We start from the raw sequence: 21066 nt of genomic DNA, 5'->3' as shown, positions 1-21066 counted from the left end.
AAGAATGGCAGATTACCTTCCCTGAAGGACATGTGTGCAAAAGGTGGATTTTCATGACAAACAATAGTTTTATGGCAGTCACTGCTGAAGCTTGCTTTTAATTCCAGATTTATTTATTTAACTGAATTTTAAAGTCCCCAGTTGTCCATGGACGATTCTGATTGGGTAATCCGGGCCTCTGCATAATTAGCTACTGTTCTCTTTGAACATGAGGCCTGATACAATATATATCATGTGCTGCAACCACATTGCTGAGGTGATTTAGTGCTTTGAAAATTGTTGTTAATGTTTTGATAACCATTGATTGTTAAGGTTCTGAATCTTCCTATGATGGAACATGGGACATCAGTAACATTTTGCAGTTTGCAGCATTAGGGAGTTCTTTGATTGTTTCTACTCAACTCGTTCTCCTTTGGCAGAGAACAGAAACTGCACACATGCATATTCCAGGACAGAAAGCTTCCCAATAGTGTAGCTGCCACTACTTACACTCATGTCACATTGAGGGCATTGATGTTAGAGATGTACCACAACCACATGGACTTCCAGTGGTCTGAATGTACAACTGGTGTGTGACCACAGCTGGTGCATCATGTTGGTCACTACCCAGTAGCCAATTGCGGTGCCTTTATGAGTCACCAATCTGCAGTGCCCTCCAGCTTTGAGTCACCACACCAAACCATAGAGAACTAGTGGGAGACAGGGATTATCCTCTGATCATTTGGCTCATGACACCAATGCATACACCACGCACAAGAGTACAATGTATGTATAAGAAGAACCAAGCTGCCACTTGTAAGCTCATGAAGGCAGACAATAACGTTTTAAAGCAATGCTTTCACTATTTGTATTGCTCTGGAGGAGTCTTGCAGTGCAGCCTTAGCAGGGCTCGAATTTCACAATGGTAGGCTGAATGAAAGCCAACACCAAATCAACAATATTTCGAAAGATAATTGTATATCAAATCATGGCATTAAACATATGAGCATCAATTAATCATCCTCCAGTAGTATAAAGTATGTCTGCTTAGTTTGTTCTTAACCTCTAATGAAGTTCAATGGAGAGTGTACAGACTTGTACCCTTGAGATACAATGAGCTCAAATAAGGTTGTACAATTTATTCAAGGAATACACCTGAAATATTTCATAAACGTTGTTGCAGCCCAGTAAACAGTCTCATGGCACAATCCTTAAAGGGATGACATCCTTAAAGCAACATTACTAACGGCCAATATTACCAATATTACATATAGAGTCATCGAGTAATACAGCATGGAAACAGGCCCTGGTAAAGTGGTTAATACAGTTTTGATGGCCTTTGCTACTTCATTACTGCTGACACCCATTCTATGTTTGGAGTCAACATAGCAGATGCATTCAGTTTTTGAAGTTCAACTTGTGGTGACATCATTTACCTATAACCTTCTGAACATTTCTTCAGTCTGACATATTTGGAATCTATCATGGCTGGTCTTTGTTGTAACACTTACATAAATTCAGTAGGTTATAACATTACCCTTGAAGTTGTGATATAATTTTGTAGAAATGCTTTCTTATTTGATGTACACCTTAAAATTTGTTCGTAAATAGCAATAGCAATGCAACTATGTGAAAAATCTATCTTTAATGATTGTGTTCATTCCCTCCTGGGATGTGGGCATTGTTGTCAAGATCAGCACTTATTGCCCATTCCAATCTGTCCTTAAGAAGGACATGGTGAGCCACCTTCTTGCACTACTGCTGCTGGGTAGGGTTCTCAGGGATTTTGACCGGTAACAATGAAGGAAAATTTATATATTTCTAGACAGGATGGTGAGTGACTTGGTTGGGAATTTGCAGATGATGATATTCCCCTGTGCCTGCTGACTTTGCTATATAAGACAGAAGTCATAGATTTGGGAGTCTTGTTGAATTAGACTTGATATGTTGCAGCAGTGCATTTTGTAGATGGTACATGCTGTGGTCATAATGCATCAGAAATAGAGGGAGTGAATCGTCAGGACAGAGTGCTAATCAAATGTGCTATTTTGTCCTGAATAAAGTCAAACTTCTTCAGTGTTGCTGAGTTTTATCCAAGCAAGTCATTCCACCTCACTCCTGAATTTGGAGTCTTTAGAGGTGAAAGGTTTTAGAAAGTCAGGAGGTGAGGCATTTGCTAAAAAAAACTTCCAGCTTCTCACTTTCCATTGATTTCAACTTTTTCATGTATTATTTCTTGTATTGCAAAATTTTAAAGATCATAACCAAACATTGGTGTTATTGGACACTGTTTAACTGCATTTATAATGTCCCTTATTGTGTTTAAATTATTTCCCTTTAATATAACAATGGCTACTCTTTAGAAATAATCATTTGGTTGTGAAGAGATTAGGACATTGTGAGAATGTGAAAGGTGCCATATAAATGCAAGTTCTGTCTGATTCATAAACCATTATTAAACAGCATTGACACTCTAATTAATTCCATGCTTGTGGCTGTGATATCATTTATTATGGATGTCCAAAGTCAAAATCACATTCCAATTTGCAAAGGAGGAGGTAAGTGAGAAGGAAGCTGGGCACATTTTAAAATGTTGTTCTTTAAATTGCAGTGAACAATCCCTGTCAGAAGAATACATGCAAGCATGGAGAGTGTGTCCTTAACAGTACACCACCATACCACAAGTGCAAATGTGACTACCCTTTCAAGCCACCAAACTGCAGACACCGTACAGTAACCAATTCTATTTTTTCCATATGAATGGTCTGTCTGTTCTCTCAGCTGTAAATAGTTCTTTGTAAAATGTTGTCATGAAATCTGCCAAACATAACTAATATGTGAAAGCAGCTGGCACAGGTGATCTTGTAGGCTTTATGTTGGCGGATGTCGGAACAGCCCATCAGGAGGCTTGGATCACAAAATCGGACATTACTTTGAAGCACAGCAAAACAGGGTGAATAGAAAAGCTTCAGAAAGCATCAATGGGGGCAAACAAATTGGAAGAGAACTATAAACCAATTATGGAGGAAGGGGATAAAAGATTGATCCAACTGCAAGTCAGTTAAAAAATTCAGGAAGCCAAAACAAAAACTATAAAGGAACCTAACATTTGATATTAAACAATACAGATCGGTCCTTCTGATAATAGAAAAGCTAGAGTAGTAGTCATGGAGAAAATTAAAACTATCAGAGACAAATTGCTTCTGGATGTGATGAAGAAGGTTAATCAAATGATATAACACACCTTAACGTCCACGAGATCTTAGACAAATTTTTACGGAGATTTTTTTTTACAAAAATGGTAGATGAAGGGCCAGGGGACAAAGATTCAAAAGGTGTAGACTGGGAGAGAGGGTGTGGGGAATATGGGGAAGTATTATTTCACACAGAGAATGGTTATGATCTGAAACTGAGGTATGGTGGAAGCAGAGTTAATCATGGCTTTCAACTGGGAATCAGATGGGCACGAGAAATAATAATTGGGCTCTTGGGCAAGAAAGAGGGGAAGGAATTGAATAAATTGCTCTACAAGCAGGTGGTGTGTATTCAACAGGCTGAATGGTTATTGTGGGGATTTCTGAGCCATATATAGAGGGGATAATAACCGGGGTTCACAATAAAGGCAACCAACCCCATTCCCACCAGTCACTCTTGATTCTGCTACACATAAATAACCTGCAATCAGTCTTGATACATCATAATTATGTTTGCAGATGACAGTGCATCAAGGAACCAAGATGATGTTTTGTCACTAGTCTAAAAAATGGTAAATGAAGATCTTGGTGTCTGTTGTTCATCTATCAAGGGCTCAAGAGCAACTTGTGACTACCCTTTTCAGAGTAGGGTTCGGGGTGGGCAGAGTGAAGTTTTGACAACAGGTGTGTAGGTGTAGTTCGGCTTCAAGCAGATCCAAGACAGCTTGACTGATTCAAAAGTTGAGAACATCTATTCTCTCTGATGACTGACTAGATATAGATAATTGGCAAAGTTGCTATATTTAAGAGTACTGTATTATTAACAGTTAACTAGCTAGCTTGGTTCATTAATGGAATCAGTAGGAAATGATTTACAGGTGAAGCTTTTGTTTCTACATACTGGGTGCCAGATAAAGCCAAAAACCCAAATCCCCAACAGATACAAAAGCTCAAGGCTCACTCCAAGTTGGCCCCTAGGGTTCATATGTAAAAGGTGAGCTGTGGAAGTGATCTGGGTGATTTAATGCAGAATTCCAGTTAGGGTTGTGGAAAATTCAGCCAGCACTTGTTCTCTGGGCAAGTTCTGGGAAAGACAGAGTGGCAAGTGAGGACGAGCAGGGGTTCCCAGTTTGTTAGGGAGCCTGGAGAAGCACTCACGTTCCTCATCCCTAGTAATATAAATATTTTCTGCAGAGTAAGAAAACAGGGTTTGGTGACACATGGTTCATCTAATTCAAATTGCATTCGGCAACAATATCCTGATGCATTGCACCCCTGATTAACAATATTAACAGACCTAACATCTACTTTAGTTGGGAGCCTAGACATTGCTGGTTGGTAAATTGGTAGCCAGCACTTACAGGGGTGGTCAGGCATGAAGCTAAAAATTTGCTCCACTTTTATATGTAAATCACACACAGAAAGCTTTTCTCTGCCTGTTTTGAAGAGCTCGCACCCATTTCCGGCCATGGTGCTTCCATTAGGTAATTGGAGCTGGCACTTCCCGTTGCAACTTATAACACCATTTTCATTTTTCCATTATATATCATGCGCATAAAGTGTCATTAACGTGAGCTGCTCATATAATTACTTAACACAGAAACTCGATCAAAAAGATCATGATTTATGGCCTGTTTAATTAACTATCAATGAAACAAGGAGGCTAGCAAACAATGCAGGTATTAAGGTGCCTTGCGGATGTGGTTTTCAAACATTGAAAAAACCTCCTTTGTAAGTTTTATTTTAAAAAAGATCAGTGCTGACATTCCTCTGTAAAGATCAGGTCTCCTTGATTTGTGCTCCTGACTGCCATGGTGTATTGTGGAGGCTTGGAGCCATCATCCCCACCAGGAGATCCTTGCATCATCACCCTCTCCCACTCTTGTTTTCTGCCATTCCACCAACCACTCAACCATTCTCCCTCATCTCCACAGCAACCTGACCTTCTGTTGCCACCTGTGAAATGCACAGGTTTAGTTGTAACACTCTAATGGTGCAGCAAATAATGATCTCTTAAAGCAAAGACTTCCTAATTACACAACTTGTTTGTAATTTCTGATTTGGCTTCAGCAACGGTAATGTCTAACATATCAAAAATGCCAGAAGTTCAATTTCTAGACAGAGAAATGATTGCAAAATATTCATGGATAACTGAGACCAATTTCTCCATGTATGTTTTCCTCTCATTGATGGAGGTATGGGAAGAGGGGTGGGGGGGTGGGTTTATATTGTTCCATTTTACTTTAGTCTCAAAGTCCTAGAAGAAACCAATAGTTTCTCAAAGAAATCTAAAATGCATGGAGAATTTAATAAGGTTTGACAACCATCTGCTCTTAGGGGTGTTCACCTGTTCAAGAAACCCTTGTAAAAATGGAGGACATTGCAGAAGGGGAAAAACAAGGAGATCTTTCACTTGCGCCTGTCCAAAGAAATTCACAGGCAGATTTTGTGAAGTAGGTAAGAACTTCTTTTCCATTTGTACTCAATGGATATCCTTTTACATATATATTTCACTTCAATTCAAGTAGTTTAATTCAAACCCTTAAATTAGTAATTTGAGACGAGTTTTCCTTTATTGGGTAAAGCTCTTCCTGGGTTTCTTTTTATTTCACAGTCTGTCATAATTCTAAAGTAATCTGAAACAATGTAGAGAATCTCTTCTCTTTTTTATGCTAAATTATTGGAAGAAAAGTCTTTTATGATTTGTGGCTCAGTACTTGTCAAACTGTCTGTGTTTTGGACTAGTATAAAGTTTAGATGTGAGATAGATATGTAAAATTGTAGAAATTTTATAGAACATAGAACATTACAGCACAGTACAGGCCCTTTGGCCCACAATGTTGTACCGACATTTTATCCTGCTCTATTATCTATCTAACCCTTCCCTCCCACAGAGTTCTCCACTTTTCTATCATTCATGTGTCTCTTAAATGTCCCTAATGTATCTGCCCCACAACCTCTGCCAGCAGTGTGTTCCATGCACCCACCACTCTCTGTGTAAAAAACTTACCTCTGACATCCCCCTTATACCTTCCTCCAATCACCTTAAAATTATTCCCCCTCGTGTTAGCCATTGTCACCCTGGGAAAAAGTCTCTGACTACTCACTCCATCTGTGCCTCTTATCATCTTGTACACCTCTATCAAGTCACCTCTCATCCTCCTTCTCTCCAAAGAGAAAAGCCCTAGCTCACTCAACCTATCCTCATATGACTTTCTCTCCAATCTCAGGCAACATCCTGGTAAATCTCTTCTGCACCGTCTCTAAAGCTTTCACATCCTTCCTATACTGAGGTGACCAGAACTGAACACATACTCCAAGAGTGGTTAAACCAGAGTTCTATAGAACTGCAAGATTACCTCGCGGCTCTTGAACTCAGTACCCCAACCAATGAATGCCAACACACCATACGCCTTCTTAACAACCTTATTGACTGTGCAGCAACCTTGAGGGATCTATGGATCTATCTATTTATGACTCTGGGCTTTAACCTTCTACAGGTGTTAATGACTGTTATTTCGGAAATGGTGAAAACTACAGAGGCAATGTTAGTACAACAGAACAAGGGAAGACATGTTTATACTGGAGTTCGCACTTGCTTCTAAGGAAAAATATCAATATATTTGGGGAGCAAGCTGAAGAAAATGGACTTGGAGATCACAGATTTTGTAGGTAAAGCTATGCTGTTCATATTTCAAATGTAGTGATCAATGTGCCTAATTTTAACCCTAAATTTGAGCTGATGTAGCAGCAGAGCCTTTAAGCCGCTGGTCAGTATCTACTGGACATTGCCCATGAGAAGCCTACAATATCAAATGTCAAGTAGACACTCATGTACTAACATGGGGCAGAAGGATTGGTGATTGCAAGATTGGATATAAAGCACTCACGATATTCAATCAAGGTTTCTACCTTGACAGGGTAGATTCCCCTTATGGAGGAATCTGGAACTAGGGACATAATTTCAGAGTCAGAGTCACCCATTTAAGATGGAATATGGGGAGGAATCTCTTCTTTCAGAAGGTTGTGAATCTTTGGAATTCTCTACCCAAGAAATCTGTGAATATCTGAATGTAGTCCAGGTTGAGATAAATGAGTTTTGAACTAGACAGAGCAGGATTGTGAGAAATAGGCAGGAAAGAGGAGTTGAGGTCCAGATGAGATCAGCCATGATCTTATTTGAAAAGTGATCAGGCTGCTGGGGCTGTATGTCCTACTCCTATTATTTGTTATGTTCTTATAAATCTCCGGCTATCACCAAATTCCCAATTAAAATGGTACTATCAAACAAGCCCCTTCATGTATGATGGGCCATTGAGATCAGTTATTGCGGGAAGAACCAACAGTTTGACTCAATATAATAAAAAGAGAAAAAGCTGGAAACACTCAGCAGGTCAGACTGCATCGACAGAAAGAGACATAGCTAACATTTTATGCCAGCGACCTGAAATACAGATGCTGCCTGACTCACTGAGTGTTTCCAGAATTTTCTGTTTTATTTCAGATTTCATGGTCTGGTATGGCAATTTGATTGAGCAGGAACATAAGAAGTTACAGAGAGTAGTGAACTCAACCCAATACATCACGGGAACATCCCTCCCCACCATCGTTAGTATCTACATGAGGTGCTGCCTCAAGAAGGCAACATCCACCATTAAAGATCCCCACCATCCAGGCCATTCCATCTTCTCGTAGCTACCATCGGGCAGGAAGTACAGAAGCCTGAAGTCCCACACCACCAGGTTCAAGAACAGCTACTTCCCTTTAACCATTCGGTTCTTAAACCAACCTGCACAGCCCTAATCACTACCACAGTATAGCAACACTATGACCACTTTGACCACCTTGCACTAATGGACTTTGTTTTGTTCTGTTCTATTTGTGTTCTTTCTTATAAAAATTGTGTGTAATTTATGTTTTTCTTGTGAATATTATTTATATGATGCCATGTGCCTGTGATGCTGCTGCAAGTAAGTTTTTCAGTACATCTGTGCAGGCAAGTACTTGTGCATATGACAATAAACTCAACATTGATTTTGAGATTTCTAGAATTTGCAATTTTTTTATTTTTATTGACTTAATATAAAGTTTACCTGGATTAAACAAGGATTAAGCAGGCAAGTGCAATCTTGTTTGGATGAGATGTACCTTCTGTTGCCAGACACGGCGTAAGATTGATCTTGAGAGGAAACAAGGAGAAAAATAAGAACTACACAAAAGAGGATGAATATTTATTTTCATCATGTTATCAACAACTGAAATTGATTTTTTAACTTTATCTTTATCAGGAATCCTGATGATGATGCAAAACCTTGGTGCTTTTTTAAAGATCGAAGTGGAAGACTGAAGTGGGATTTTTGTTCAATCTCTCAATGTGAGAGAGGTGTGTATGATTCAAACCTTTGTTATGCAGTGAGTGATTGACTAGAGTACAACAAATACATTATTCGCTACTTCCCTGCTCATAACATTGTGCCTTTTCAGGGACACATTTCATCAAGTTTCTCTTTTTGCATTTGAGCACCTGTCCTTGCATAACCTTATTTACTCCATACAATCCGAACTGAATATGCAAAATCAGTGGCAGGAAAGATACAGTCAGAAAAATAAAAGTTTTGGATGAATGCTCTTTGACCACATAGAGCAAACAAACAAGGCCTCCAGATCATTAGAACATCTTCACATCAAGGGCCATAGTCTCAGGATAAAGGGTAAATCATTTTGGATTGAGAAGAAAAAGTCCTCAGAGGGTTGTCCTTGGATTTCTCTAGCTCAGTGAGCTGTGGGTTCTTAGTTGTTGATTTCATTCAAACCTAAAATCAATAGAATTTTGGACAGCAAGGGAATCAGAAGATTATCGGGATGTGTGTGGGAATATGGATGAGGTAGTGATTCAGACTTGCTAATGAATGGTTAAGCCGTGCCCCTACCCTTGCTACCATTCCCGTTCTTATGATCTTATTTTTAATGCTATTCACTTCTGAGGGAATTAGAGCAAAGAAAATTGAAATAAAATTTAGACAGTTGCAAGCCCAATGAATCGAGTTGAGAGCATCTATGCTTGACATTATTACATTGCTTCACAATAAATAAAAAATCTATTCTATGCCTAAAGTGAAGCTCTACATTGTTTAGTTCATCCCTTATGTGGGTTAATGAAATTTCACTTGGCTTGCAGTGTACAGACTTGCCTATGAAGATCCTAGTCTGTATACTAAGATTTCAGCACAAACCTCTTTTCAGACCAAGTTTCAGATTTAAAATGCAGTTAATTTTCATTATGGTCAGAATGTCCTTAAAGTGTAGAGAAAGCTTGTGATTAATCAAGCTTGCTTAGCCAGTGATTATGGTGAGAAACTATAAACAAATTGTTCCAAAATATATTTGTGGACAGTATATTAGGATTAAAATTATTAGTAACCAATAGCATTTTGTGTTTTATGTAGCACCTATTGTCATGCCTGAGAGTGCCCTTGAAAGTGAGACAGTCCCTGCAACAGAACGTCCTCAAACCTTTGAAAGCTGTGGGGAAATAGTACCTTCCAGAAGAAATTTAGCTCGTATCTATGGTGGAATGAAGACACTACTTGGCAAACACCCTTGGCAAGCATCTTTACAATTAAAAACTCATATAGGTATTTATGAGGAAGGACATCAATGTGGAGGAGCCTTGATTGCACCTTGTTGGGTTCTAACTGCATCCCACTGCTTGGAGGCAAGGTTTGTGCTTAAATACGAACAATAGATGTAACAGTATGATCTGAAGGAGCTGGAACCAGAAGCAAGATGACTGATATTATGTGGATTATTTAAATAATTATTAATTTTTAAAAGTCACTTTTACTTCAACTGAAAAACAGCTAGTTAAGTAAAAATCAAAAAACTGCAGATGCTGGAAATTTTAGACAAAAACATAATTTGTTGAAAACACTCAGAAGGCTAGGCAGCATCTATTACGAGCATGTGAGAGGCCATCGACAAGATAAGTCAGAGTGGGCGTGAGATGATAAGCAGCATGAAGCTTAGGGTCACCAATGCGGTATGAACGTTCTGCAAAGCTACATTAGGGAGGCCAAACACAGTTCTGGTGACTGCTTTGTGTCACTGTTTTTCTTATAGCTACTTAAGCACCAGGTGCTGTTTTGCAGGGCACTTATGGGTAAGTAGGACATTGGTCATTTCCAGAGTTAAATCTTAGCCAGCTTTTATTCCGGACTGGATGTTAAAAAAATCAGATTAGCCCATTAGAATTTTTGTATGGATGAAGGCTCTTTATTTTTAGTTCCCTAACTATTCTTCTAGTCACTGACCTCCAGGAAGAATATTCTCCGTCTACTACCACCCTGTGCCTTCCGTGGGCAAGCTAATTCCGAATCCACACAGCCAAGTCTCCATGGATCCCATACCTCCTGACTTTCTGGATGAGCCTACCATGGGGAACCTTGTCAAACACTTTACTAAAGTCCATATACACCACATCTGCTGTTCTACCTTCATCTATTATTTTGTCACCTCCTTGAAAAACTCAATTAGGCTTGTGATGCATGACCTGCCCCTCATAAAGCCATGCTAACTATCCCTAATAAGACTATACTTGGAGAATCCCTAAGAATCCTCTCCAATAGCATGCCTGCCACTGACGTAAGACTCACTGGTCTATAGTTCCCAGGATTATCCCTATTACTTATCTTGAACAAGGGAACAACATTAGCCATCATCCAATCCCCTGGTACCACTCCTGTGGCCAGGGAGGATGCAAATATCATTGTCAATGCCCCAGCAATCTCTTCCCTCGCCTCCTATAGTAACCTGGGGTATATCCCGTCCGGCCCGGGGTCTTATCTATCCTAATGTTTTCCAGAAGCTCCAACACTACCTCTTTCTTAAGCTCAACATGCACACTGACCTCACATTTGTCAAAGTCCATCTCCCTAGTGAACACTGAAGATGTAATCTACCTCCACTACCTCTAGGCACATGTTTCTCCCTTTATTCCTGAGCAGTCCTACCCTCACTCTGGTCATCCTCCTGTTCCACACATAGGTGTAGAACGCCTTGAGATTTTCCTTTATTCTACTCTCTGAAGCCTTTTCATGCCCCCTTCTAGCTCTCCTAAGTCCATTCTTAAGCTCCCTCCTGGCTAACTTGTAACTTTCCAGGGCCCTGTCTGATCCTTGCTTTCTAAACCTTAGGTAAGCTTCTTTCTTCCTCTTGACAACATCCTTTACGTCTCTTGTCAACCACAGTTCCTTCTCTCTACCATCCTTACCCTGCCTCAATGGGACAAACCTATGCAGAACCCCATGCAAGTATTCCCTAAACAGCCTCCACATTTCTTCTGTGCATTTCCCTGAGAATATCTGTTCCCAATTTACGCTCCCAAGATCCTACCTAATACCGTCATAATTAGCCCTCCCCCAATCAAAAACATTCCCATATCGACTGCTCCAATCCCTGTTCATGGCTGTGCGAAAGGTCAGGGAGTTGTGGTCGCTGTCTCCAAAATGCTCGCCCACCGAGAGGTCTGTCACCTGACCAGGTTCATTGCCTAGTACTAGATCCACTATGGTCTCTCCTCTAGTCGGCCCGTCCACATACTGTGTCAGGAATCCTTCCTGAACGCACCTAACAAATCCTGTCCCATCTAAACCTTTTGCACTAAGGAGGTGCCAATCAATATTAGGGAAGTTGAAGTCTCCCATGACAACATCCCTGTTATTTTTGCATGTTTCCAAAATCTGCATACTTATCTGCTCCTCAGTGTCCTGGTGGCCATTAGAGAGCCTATAGAATACTCCCAATTAAGTGATCGCCTCCTTCCTGTTTCTAACTTCCACCCACACTGACCCAGTAGACAGCCCCTCCATGACGTCCTCCCTTTCCGCAGCTGTGATACAATCCCTGATTAGCAATGCCACTCCCTGCTCCTCTTTTACCTCCTTCCCTATCCCTCTAGAAACATCTAAACCCCAGAACATCAAGCAGCCAATCCTGCCCTTGTGGCAGCCAAGTGACTGTATGTGGCTATGTTTTGAATTCCTCTACTTAAATTTTGCAGAAACTTTATAACATCACTTGCACTCTCCTCATAAAGAGTTTTTAAGCAACTTGTTATTAACAACTATATATTTTAGATACTGCCATTTATCAATTTCTTGTGTTTACGAGAGGATGGATCATTCTCATACCTTCTTATGGAATATACTAACATATCCAATGTTTCCTGGAATCTGAGTGATTGCCTAAGATCAGCAGCAATTTTCAAGTGTTTCTCTGGAAACAGCCACAATTCCCTGACTTTTCATTAATGTTGGTTGATGAAGGTTGCGCAGAACTGATTCCATTCAATGGATGGAATGTCTGTTATATTTCAACCTTTGGAAGGAATTTCAAACAAATCCCAGCTCAATAAATCGAGTGATAGGCTGTTGAAAACACAAAATAATAGGTAAGTATTTCCTACAAAAATAGGAAATAAGATAGAGAAAATTGTAGAATTAAAAAAATACAGAAAATAAATAAATTAGAAGAGAAAATTAGATAATATAAAGAGAGAACAGAAAATAAGAATGACTATATTGATTGACATTTTGCTTTGACATCATCCATTTTTCTTGTAATTTAAGTCTTGTAAATTATCTGGCTGTAAATGCTTAGATATTGTTTTCCATAGGTTAATATGGAAATGACTGTATAACAGAACTTAATTTGGGCACTAATTTCCTACAACAATATATTTATTTTTACTACCCCAATGATTTGTAGCACGCAAGCCAAGCATTATCAAATATTACTCGGGAAACATAATTTACAGCACACAGAACTCAATGAGCAGAAGTTTGATGTTGAGCAAATTATTGTACATCCCGAATATGAAGAGACAGACACAGCTTTGTACAACGATATCGGTGAGAGAATTGTTTGTATTCTGGACTATTTCTCTTCCAGTCTGCTAGAATGTCAAATTAATTGGATCGTTGGAATCAATTACAGATTATACATTCATAGTTACTCACTCACTTTGAAGAAATAAGGAGTAATTTTAAAAATATTTCAAAGTTTGGAACTCAGGCATGCATTTTCTGCAGCTATATCTTATAAAAGGAACTGAACTCCCAGTATTTTTATCCCCAGAGTCAAGGTTTTAATCACAGAGGCAGATTCACCGAATGAACTTTATTATTAATGATCTCCATAACAGAATTGTTTTCCACAATCTGTTTTGATTTCCTTTTTTAAATCCCTTTGTCCATTTCAAAATTAAATATAAGTGGTCATGAAGTTTCACCCATGAAGATTTCTAACAAAATTATAACAACTCGAAAGAGCATTTCTGACTCAAGATGAGTTGCGAATTTGTTTGTGAAATATTAAGTTAATAAAACTTATTTTTCAGCCTTAGTGAAGTTGAAAAGTGTTGATGGCTGGTGTGCCAAGGAAACCAAATATGTCAAAGCAGCGTGTCTGCCAACTGGTAATTTACCTCTCAGCTCTGATTGCCACATTTCAGGATGGGGTTTAACAGAAAGAGGTAATTAAATGCGTCATGTTTTTTCTATAATAGATACACAATAAGAAATGTGAAAATTCTGTGTTTAAATTCCAACACCTATACACAATAATTTTCTTTTTTCAGGAAACAGTTCAGATTATTTATTGGAGGCATCTGTAAAACTAATATCTCAACAATCTTGCAATAGAGTTATGTCTTACAATGGTGTCCTTGATGAATCCATGCTTTGTGCAGGAAATTTAGAAAGAGGTGGCGTGGATGCTTGCCAGGTGGGTTGCACCTTTAACATTTACTCTGATTGCTTTAATGATCCTTCTGTATCTCTGGTTAGTTAGGAGTATACTTTCCTCATGGTGAAGATGACAGCAATAATGACACCATGAAGCCTGGTAAGGGATAACTTTCATTTACTTGGTGTTGAGTTACATTATCACCGACTGCAAGCCTTCTCCTCATAAACTGCTGATAGAAACTAACTGACAGAAGGACAGAGTTTGTAGGGTTTTTTGATAATATCTGAAACCTTGTTTGTATGGAAATAGTTATTGCTTTCCTGAAGGTGTGAACCATTCAAAGAGGCTGATAATCTTGTCTGACCAAACTTGCTGCTAATTTTTGAAAAGAGTTAAACCGAGGTGTTTGGGTCACAGCAGAGTTCATTATCTAAGGCAGCAACACAGTTAGTCACCCCACTGTCATTTCTGACTTTCCTCATACACAACTCTAGACATGGCCTTTACACCCAAAAAAGCTGCAGTTGAATATGATATAACTACATCTGACGATTGGTATTGGAGCTCTAAAGAGGGATATTGGGCAAGAAGAAAAGGATAATATCTTTGTTCTTAGAAAAAGACGAAGAGAATTAGAGCCATTCGCTGTAAGAGCATTGGCTCAATGCAAATGGCAGGTTTTTGTTAAAGGAGTGAAGACATTAGATTTGGAAAAGTGATTTGAAATGGATAGTTCGAGCAGATACGGAAGGCATGTTCGTAAGTACATAAGCAAAGAATTAAGTTAAATGCTGAGGAGCAGAGGGCAGATATATCAATCAGCAGGGTACTTATTGCAGACAAAACACAGAGGCCTGGAAAGGTGCATTAACCTTATACTGTGCAGTGGGTCAGTGCATGACTTTTGCATGAGATCACAGCTGCATGATTCAATTGCAAAATATGACTCCCTTCCTCCACTTGATCCACTTTTGAGGGTCAGGCCAGGTTGAAGCATTGGGGAAAGGTGAGGAGGGATCATGAATGTCTGCTGTGGGCTGCCTCACATTCATTTTAAAACCTTTTGCACAAGTGACCCAAACCATCCACATACCACTGAACATTACGCCGCATGTCCAGACATCTTGTCCAGACATCAGCCGTTGTAACATTATGCTATCCACACAGGAGACCTAGAAGAAAAATTACAGAAATGGTAAACAGGGTACAAATTAGGTACATTCTATTGTGTAGAGCCCATTAAAAAGCACCACCTAATAGAATTTTCAGGCCAGAATGCTTTATTTCACTAAGGGTAGATGAGGAAAAGAACAAGAGAGAAAAATAGATAAAACAGGTCACTAAGAATTAAACTGAACGCTTGCTGCATTAATAATAGAATGTGGCAAAGCAGCAGCAGAATGCATCCTGTGAAACTGAAGTTTATGATTTTGAGTTAAAGATAAGAGGCATCATTTTACATCTCACAAAATCAAGACACAACTGAGGCACCTGTGTGTAGTCCATCATTACAGCTAGTCAGCCTTCAGACATTAGGAAGTTTACACTTCAACCTAGGAATTCTACGGTGTTCAGGAACTTTCTTGCAAGTAGAACTACTTCAAGAAGCCCAGGATAGAGTCTAACTTGGCATTGATTGAGCAAGGTAAATGTTGTGGTATTTGAGGTGGACAGACAGATTGAGGTGCAACCTTAATGTAGATAAAAATTAAAGTAATCAATGTTCCAAATTGCCACACCTTTTTTAAACATCCATTGGGATCTTCACCTGAACCAGCACTGATGTGGAGAACTCCAGCGCTTGTCATGTGACAGGAGCTCAGCACATACAGGAACCAGTACCCACAAAAGCAGCTGGGCTTTCACTAACAGGCATATTGCCAGGAATTAATAGCTGCTCTTCTGCTTCCTTCTGATTCATTTTAGCTCTCTTAATCCAACATGATTCATCTTTGCAAGAAAGTTTAAGATCAAGTACTTCAATCTTGTGTATAAATGATGGGGTATAAAACTCACAAAGATTAAGGTGACCCAGTTATATCAAATTGTTACATTAAAGGTACGCTCCCACGTGACAGCGAAGGACAGTTTTCATCTGTTGCTTATCTCAGTCGTGTTGAAAAATGGTCTGGTATGCAGACAGAAATATTGATATAAACCGTATGTTCTCCATATGAAGGCTGGTCCAACTTGATTTATAATCAGACAACCTGGAACAGGTGGAAGTTTTATTAAAGTATTTAAATCAGGGCTCTTCATCTGTGTTAGAATTCCACCACGCATTGCTCCAAATTGGGATATGATTTCCAGTTCCACAATCAAACTTTAGGTATCCCAACATAGCTCAGAAATCAAGGCTTTCACTAAAGCATCTGGGCCATACCAGCTCCCAGGTAAATCATGTGAGCACTGGTGAACACAACCATTCCAGCTGCTCACATCTGCACATTCAGGTCAACAAAAGCTAAGGAACTTGCCTCAGTTCGCAAGCCAGATACTGGAGATGTAGGAATTCTGAAGTGAAAACAGATAACACTCAGCAGGTCAGGTGACAAATGTAGAGAAAAATAGAGTTAATATTTCAGGTTGATGAGCTTTCATCAGTTCTGAAAGCCTTAATTCTCTTCCTTTCTCCACAGATGCTGCCTATCCTAGTGACTATTTCCAATATTTTCTGTTTTTTATCTAAGAAGCTTACTTATATTTCTAAAGCCTCCAGGTGTCCCTTTAAAGGATTAGGCTATGATGGACCAGGAACATAGGGACATACAGAGGTACAGAGCAGACCCAGGCCCTTCAGTGCACCAAGTCCACGCCAACCATCAACCACCTATTTACACTAATCCTACATGAATCACATTTTTTGTGAGCTCCTTTGAACTAAAATGAGACATATGCTGTCCTTTTTGTACTGATCTGCTGAGAATTATGTATTGATTGGAAACCTTCCAATCTTAAACAATTCCACTTAATAGGAAATTTATTTGAGCCACAAAGCAAAATACTTATAGAGGAGGAAGGCATCTTGGTCAGCATGGATAAGTTGGCCGAAAGGGCCTGTTTCCATGCTGTATAACTCCATGATTCTATGACTGTGATTCCTACATTCAAGATGCATTCTGCCTTTTGTAGATTGAGCTCTCTGAAGGTGTTTATTGCTAGTTTAGTCACTCATGCACTTCATACCCAGGGGGTCTCATCAGAACTGGTTTCCCTAGGTTAAATTCTGCATCCCAAAAATGGAGTTAATAGGGATCAACTCCTCTGCCATAGTGGCGTTCCAATTCCATCATTGCCACTGGATGAATATCCTGGAATTTTCCATTCAACACCTTTATGAGAGCACTATTGGAATAAAGACTGCAACAGCTCAAGAAAGTTGATCACCACTTTTTCAGGGAACTCAGCTTTAGAAATGTTCATAAAAACATATACTGAAAAAACCTCTCCAAGTTAGTAGCACAGCAATATGAAAAACCATTGCTCACTCTCCAAGGGAGATGCTGTTGAAAGTACCCACTCCATCAGTACTAGTCCGTGACTCTGAAAACGGGTTTCTGCTCCCTTCGAGACAATGTAGATCAATTTCCTTCACCCCAAGTCTATCAATAGTTCAGAATCCTCATATTAAACCCATTTGTTTTCTGAGATGAGTAAATAATATTGGCAGAGTATGTACATTGCAGCCTAATCCTCTAAAGGGATAAGAGAGGCTTCCATAATATTAATATGAAGCATAGTTCTTCAAAAAGTAGTTGTAAACTGACACCTTTATGTAACTAAATCTGCCACAGAGCTGGGGTCTATATGTCTCTTGTCCACTTCTATCTGGTCTTTTCAAGGAACCCACAAAAATTGTAGTTATTCAGACATCAGTATGAATGGTTATCTAACCATTGGGCTATCATTTTCACTGTGCTATCTCCCTGGTAGGGGAGTGAAAATCAAACCCATGGTTATAAAATTATCCTCTGCTGAATCATTATCATCCTCTAGTCATTCCCTATTTCTGGAGCTCTGAAAAATATAAGCTTGACCTTCACTAATTTTTGCTTTTAATCCTTTGAGGATTTCAAGATTTAAAAGACACTTGGACGGGTATGTCAATAGGAAGGGTTTAAAGGGATATGGGCCAAACACAGGCAAATGGGACAAGCTCAGATGGGCATCTTGCTCAGCATGGACAAGTTGGGCCAAAAGGACAGTTTCCATGCTGTACTACTCCAGGACTCCTTGATATATTCCTTTTACTTTGTCATTCTATGGCTAATTCATTTTTGCAGTTTCCATGTATCATTACAGGTAGCAATAGTACTCACGGCTGACTTTGGGCAAGGTTTCCAACAAAGGTTTGATGACCTTTATGGTGAGAATGGCTCTTTTCTGAATGGGCTTCTGTCAAGTATCAGTCCAATGGGAATCCCAGGTGCAACCCCTGTGATGTCATTAAGGGGTTACCCAGCCAATCAGAATAAAGAATTCTCAGAGTCAGCAGGCCAGAAAGTAAAAAGCACAGTTTTTAATTACTTCTTTTAAAACAATGTAGAAGATGGTAAATAAATACTGTAACATGTGCGACATTAAGCAAGAAGCTGAATAATCATAAGTAAATATTTTTTAAAATGTAAAAATTTATAATCCCTGGGGATAGAAATGAGTCCTCTATTGTATGTGCTAAATACATAATATAATAATGGACTGCATTGAACTCCTCTTCTGAAATTTGGTTTCACTGAAGTTGATGGAGATAAACCTCTGAAGCCAAGTTCATCTCTTATTGCATCAAATGTTCTGTAGATAGAGCAAAATTCTAACTTTTACCCTTTTGTTGAAATATTTGGAGTTACAATTTACTTATGCAGTTTTTGTTAAAGACCAGATAGTTTGCTTAGGCACTAGTTATTGCTTAAAATGGGCCATTAAAGACTTATTAGCGCACATACAGCAATGTGCAAGATTATCGGGGTATTTTGCAGTGAGACTAGTTCATAAATAGCTTAAATGACAATGTCAATTCAAGTGATTTCTCTTGACTGCAATGGAAAAGACTGCAAATAGCACACCTGTGGGAGACTGAATTGTTGACAGCAGCCTCAGAGTTTCTCATTTAAACTAGGAAAGGGCAGAAATCCCAACATTGCTGTTAGTTCTCCTAGAATAATAACAGCAAGCATCGGTAGTCTTGCGGTCATTACTCCGGACCATTCTTTTCTAACTTACAGAGGTTCGGTGGCTCACTGAGTCTCATTCACTCTGGCTGGAATTTGCCTACAGTGTTCAATTGTGAAAATTGATGTGAAAAATCTATTCAATATGTTTCCCATATCCTAATCATCTGTAATAGTTTTACCCAATTTATCTTCTAATGGGCCCATCTGGTCCATGACCTTCCCTTTACCACTAACTTGGTCCTAAAGCATTTTTGAGTACCTTTGGTTGCACTCTGTAATTTGCCTTTCCTTTTCACTTGCATTTTTAATGCTTTTTTTCAGCTACATATAGTTGCCTTTTGTATGATTCCTCTTCCTCCTGTTTATTAGTTCATTTGAGACTTCTAAAATTCATCTGCTTTATTTTTTGCTTCTATCCAGTTTCTTTCCTAAACCACCAGGTTTTGTATGTCTCTCCTTTTATTTTACATAATTTTTTTGACCATCAGCATCTATAAGAATTTTCTAATGTTTGATTTTAACTACTATTTTGCAAATGAGCAAAATCAAACCAAAACTGCAGATACTGGAAATCTGAAATGAAAACAGAAAATGCTGAAAACACTCAGTAGGTCAGGCAGCATCTGTGGATAGAGAAACAGAGTTAAAATTTCAGATTCAAGACCATTCCTTAGAACAGAACCGGTCACCAGGATGCTTCTGAAGAAGGGTCTGGAACCTGAAATATTAGCTCTACCATTTTACTACATCTAATTATGAATGATGCAGAACAATTAAATGACTGAAGGGAGGAAGAGGAGGTTCCAAGAACAACCCCTTCATCAATGAGGGCAGAGCCCAGCATGTGAGTGCTAAAGGCAAGGCTGAAGCACTTGCAACTATGTTCAGCCAGAAGTGCTCAATATGTGATCCATCTCAGCTTCCTCCGTTGATCCCCACCATTACAGAAACCAGGCTTTAGACAAGTCAATTCACTCCACATGATATCAAGAAAAGTCTGAGAGCATTGGAAACAGCCAAGGCCAAGCAGCTATGGTACAGAAAAGTGGTGTTTCAGAACTAATTGTATCTCTAGCCAAGCTACACCATATAGTTACAACACTGGCACTGACCAGATATGTTCTGTTTATATCTGCACAAAATGATATAAGGTGTCATCAAAACTATTATCAACCGGCACTTGCTCACTAATAGCCTGCTCACTGATGCAGAGATCAGTTTTTACCAGAACATCTTGGCTCCAGACTTGATCACAGCCTTGGTCTAAACAAGGATGGAAGAGCTGAATTCCAGAGGTGAGGTGAGAGTAACTGCTCGTGACATCAAGACAGAATTGTGTCATCAAAGAACCCTGGTAAAACTGAAGTCAGTTGGCATCAAGGGGAAAACATACCAATGGTTGGAGTTGTACCTCATAGTACAAAGATGGTTGTGGTTATTTGCAATCAATCATCCCAGCCCTAGGATATCACTGCTCATGTTATTCAGGGCAGTGTCCAAGTTCCAACCACATTTAACTTCTTTATCAATGATCTTTCCACCATTTGGTCAGAAGAGGAGATGTTCACTTATGATAGAATAATGTTCAATTCCACTCCCAACTCCTTAGCAAATGAGGCAGCTCATTCCTGAATGCAGCATGTCCTGGACAATGTACGGAGCATGGCTGAAAAGTGGCAATCCACAGAATTGGGAAGGACATATGCAACCAGGACATGGGAATACCACCACTTGCAGGTTCCCCTCCAAGCCACATACACTCCTTACTTGGAAGTGTATTGTCTTCCTTTCATTGTCCCAGATTCCAAATCTTGAAATTCCCTACCCAACATCACTGTTACCAAAAGGACTGCAGCAGTTCGAAAAGGTACACAGTACACAGAAGAAACCTATGCAGTCACAGAGAAAATATGTGGGCCCCACACAGACAGTACCAGTGGTTAGGATCAAACCTGGGTCACTGGGACTGCAGCACT

At 39.4% G+C, this 21066-nt stretch overlaps 1 protein-coding gene across 2 annotated transcripts in view; it reads left to right on the top strand.

Moving 5' to 3' along the window:
* The window catches only part of LOC127577040 (hyaluronan-binding protein 2-like), a 42989-nt gene that overhangs the window by 19338 nt on the left and 2585 nt on the right, over positions 1-21066 (top strand). For both annotated transcript variants that reach the window (XM_052027923.1, XM_052027921.1), the window contains exons 5-12: positions 2591-2707; positions 5511-5630; positions 6674-6845; positions 8462-8556; positions 9620-9893; positions 12939-13081; positions 13570-13704; positions 13810-13955. In XM_052027923.1, coding sequence (XP_051883883.1) covers positions 2591-2707; positions 5511-5630; positions 6674-6845; positions 8462-8556; positions 9620-9893; positions 12939-13081; positions 13570-13704; positions 13810-13955 — 1202 coding nt within the window. The remainder of the gene's footprint in view (positions 1-2590; positions 2708-5510; positions 5631-6673; positions 6846-8461; positions 8557-9619; positions 9894-12938; positions 13082-13569; positions 13705-13809; positions 13956-21066) is intronic.

Source organism: Pristis pectinata, chromosome 12, assembly GCF_009764475.1.
Source record: "Pristis pectinata isolate sPriPec2 chromosome 12, sPriPec2.1.pri, whole genome shotgun sequence".
In the NCBI taxonomy this organism is placed as follows: Eukaryota; Metazoa; Chordata; class Chondrichthyes; order Rhinopristiformes; family Pristidae; genus Pristis; species Pristis pectinata.
Note: the sequence above shows the minus strand (reverse complement) of the source record. Positions and strands in the feature narration are given on the sequence as shown.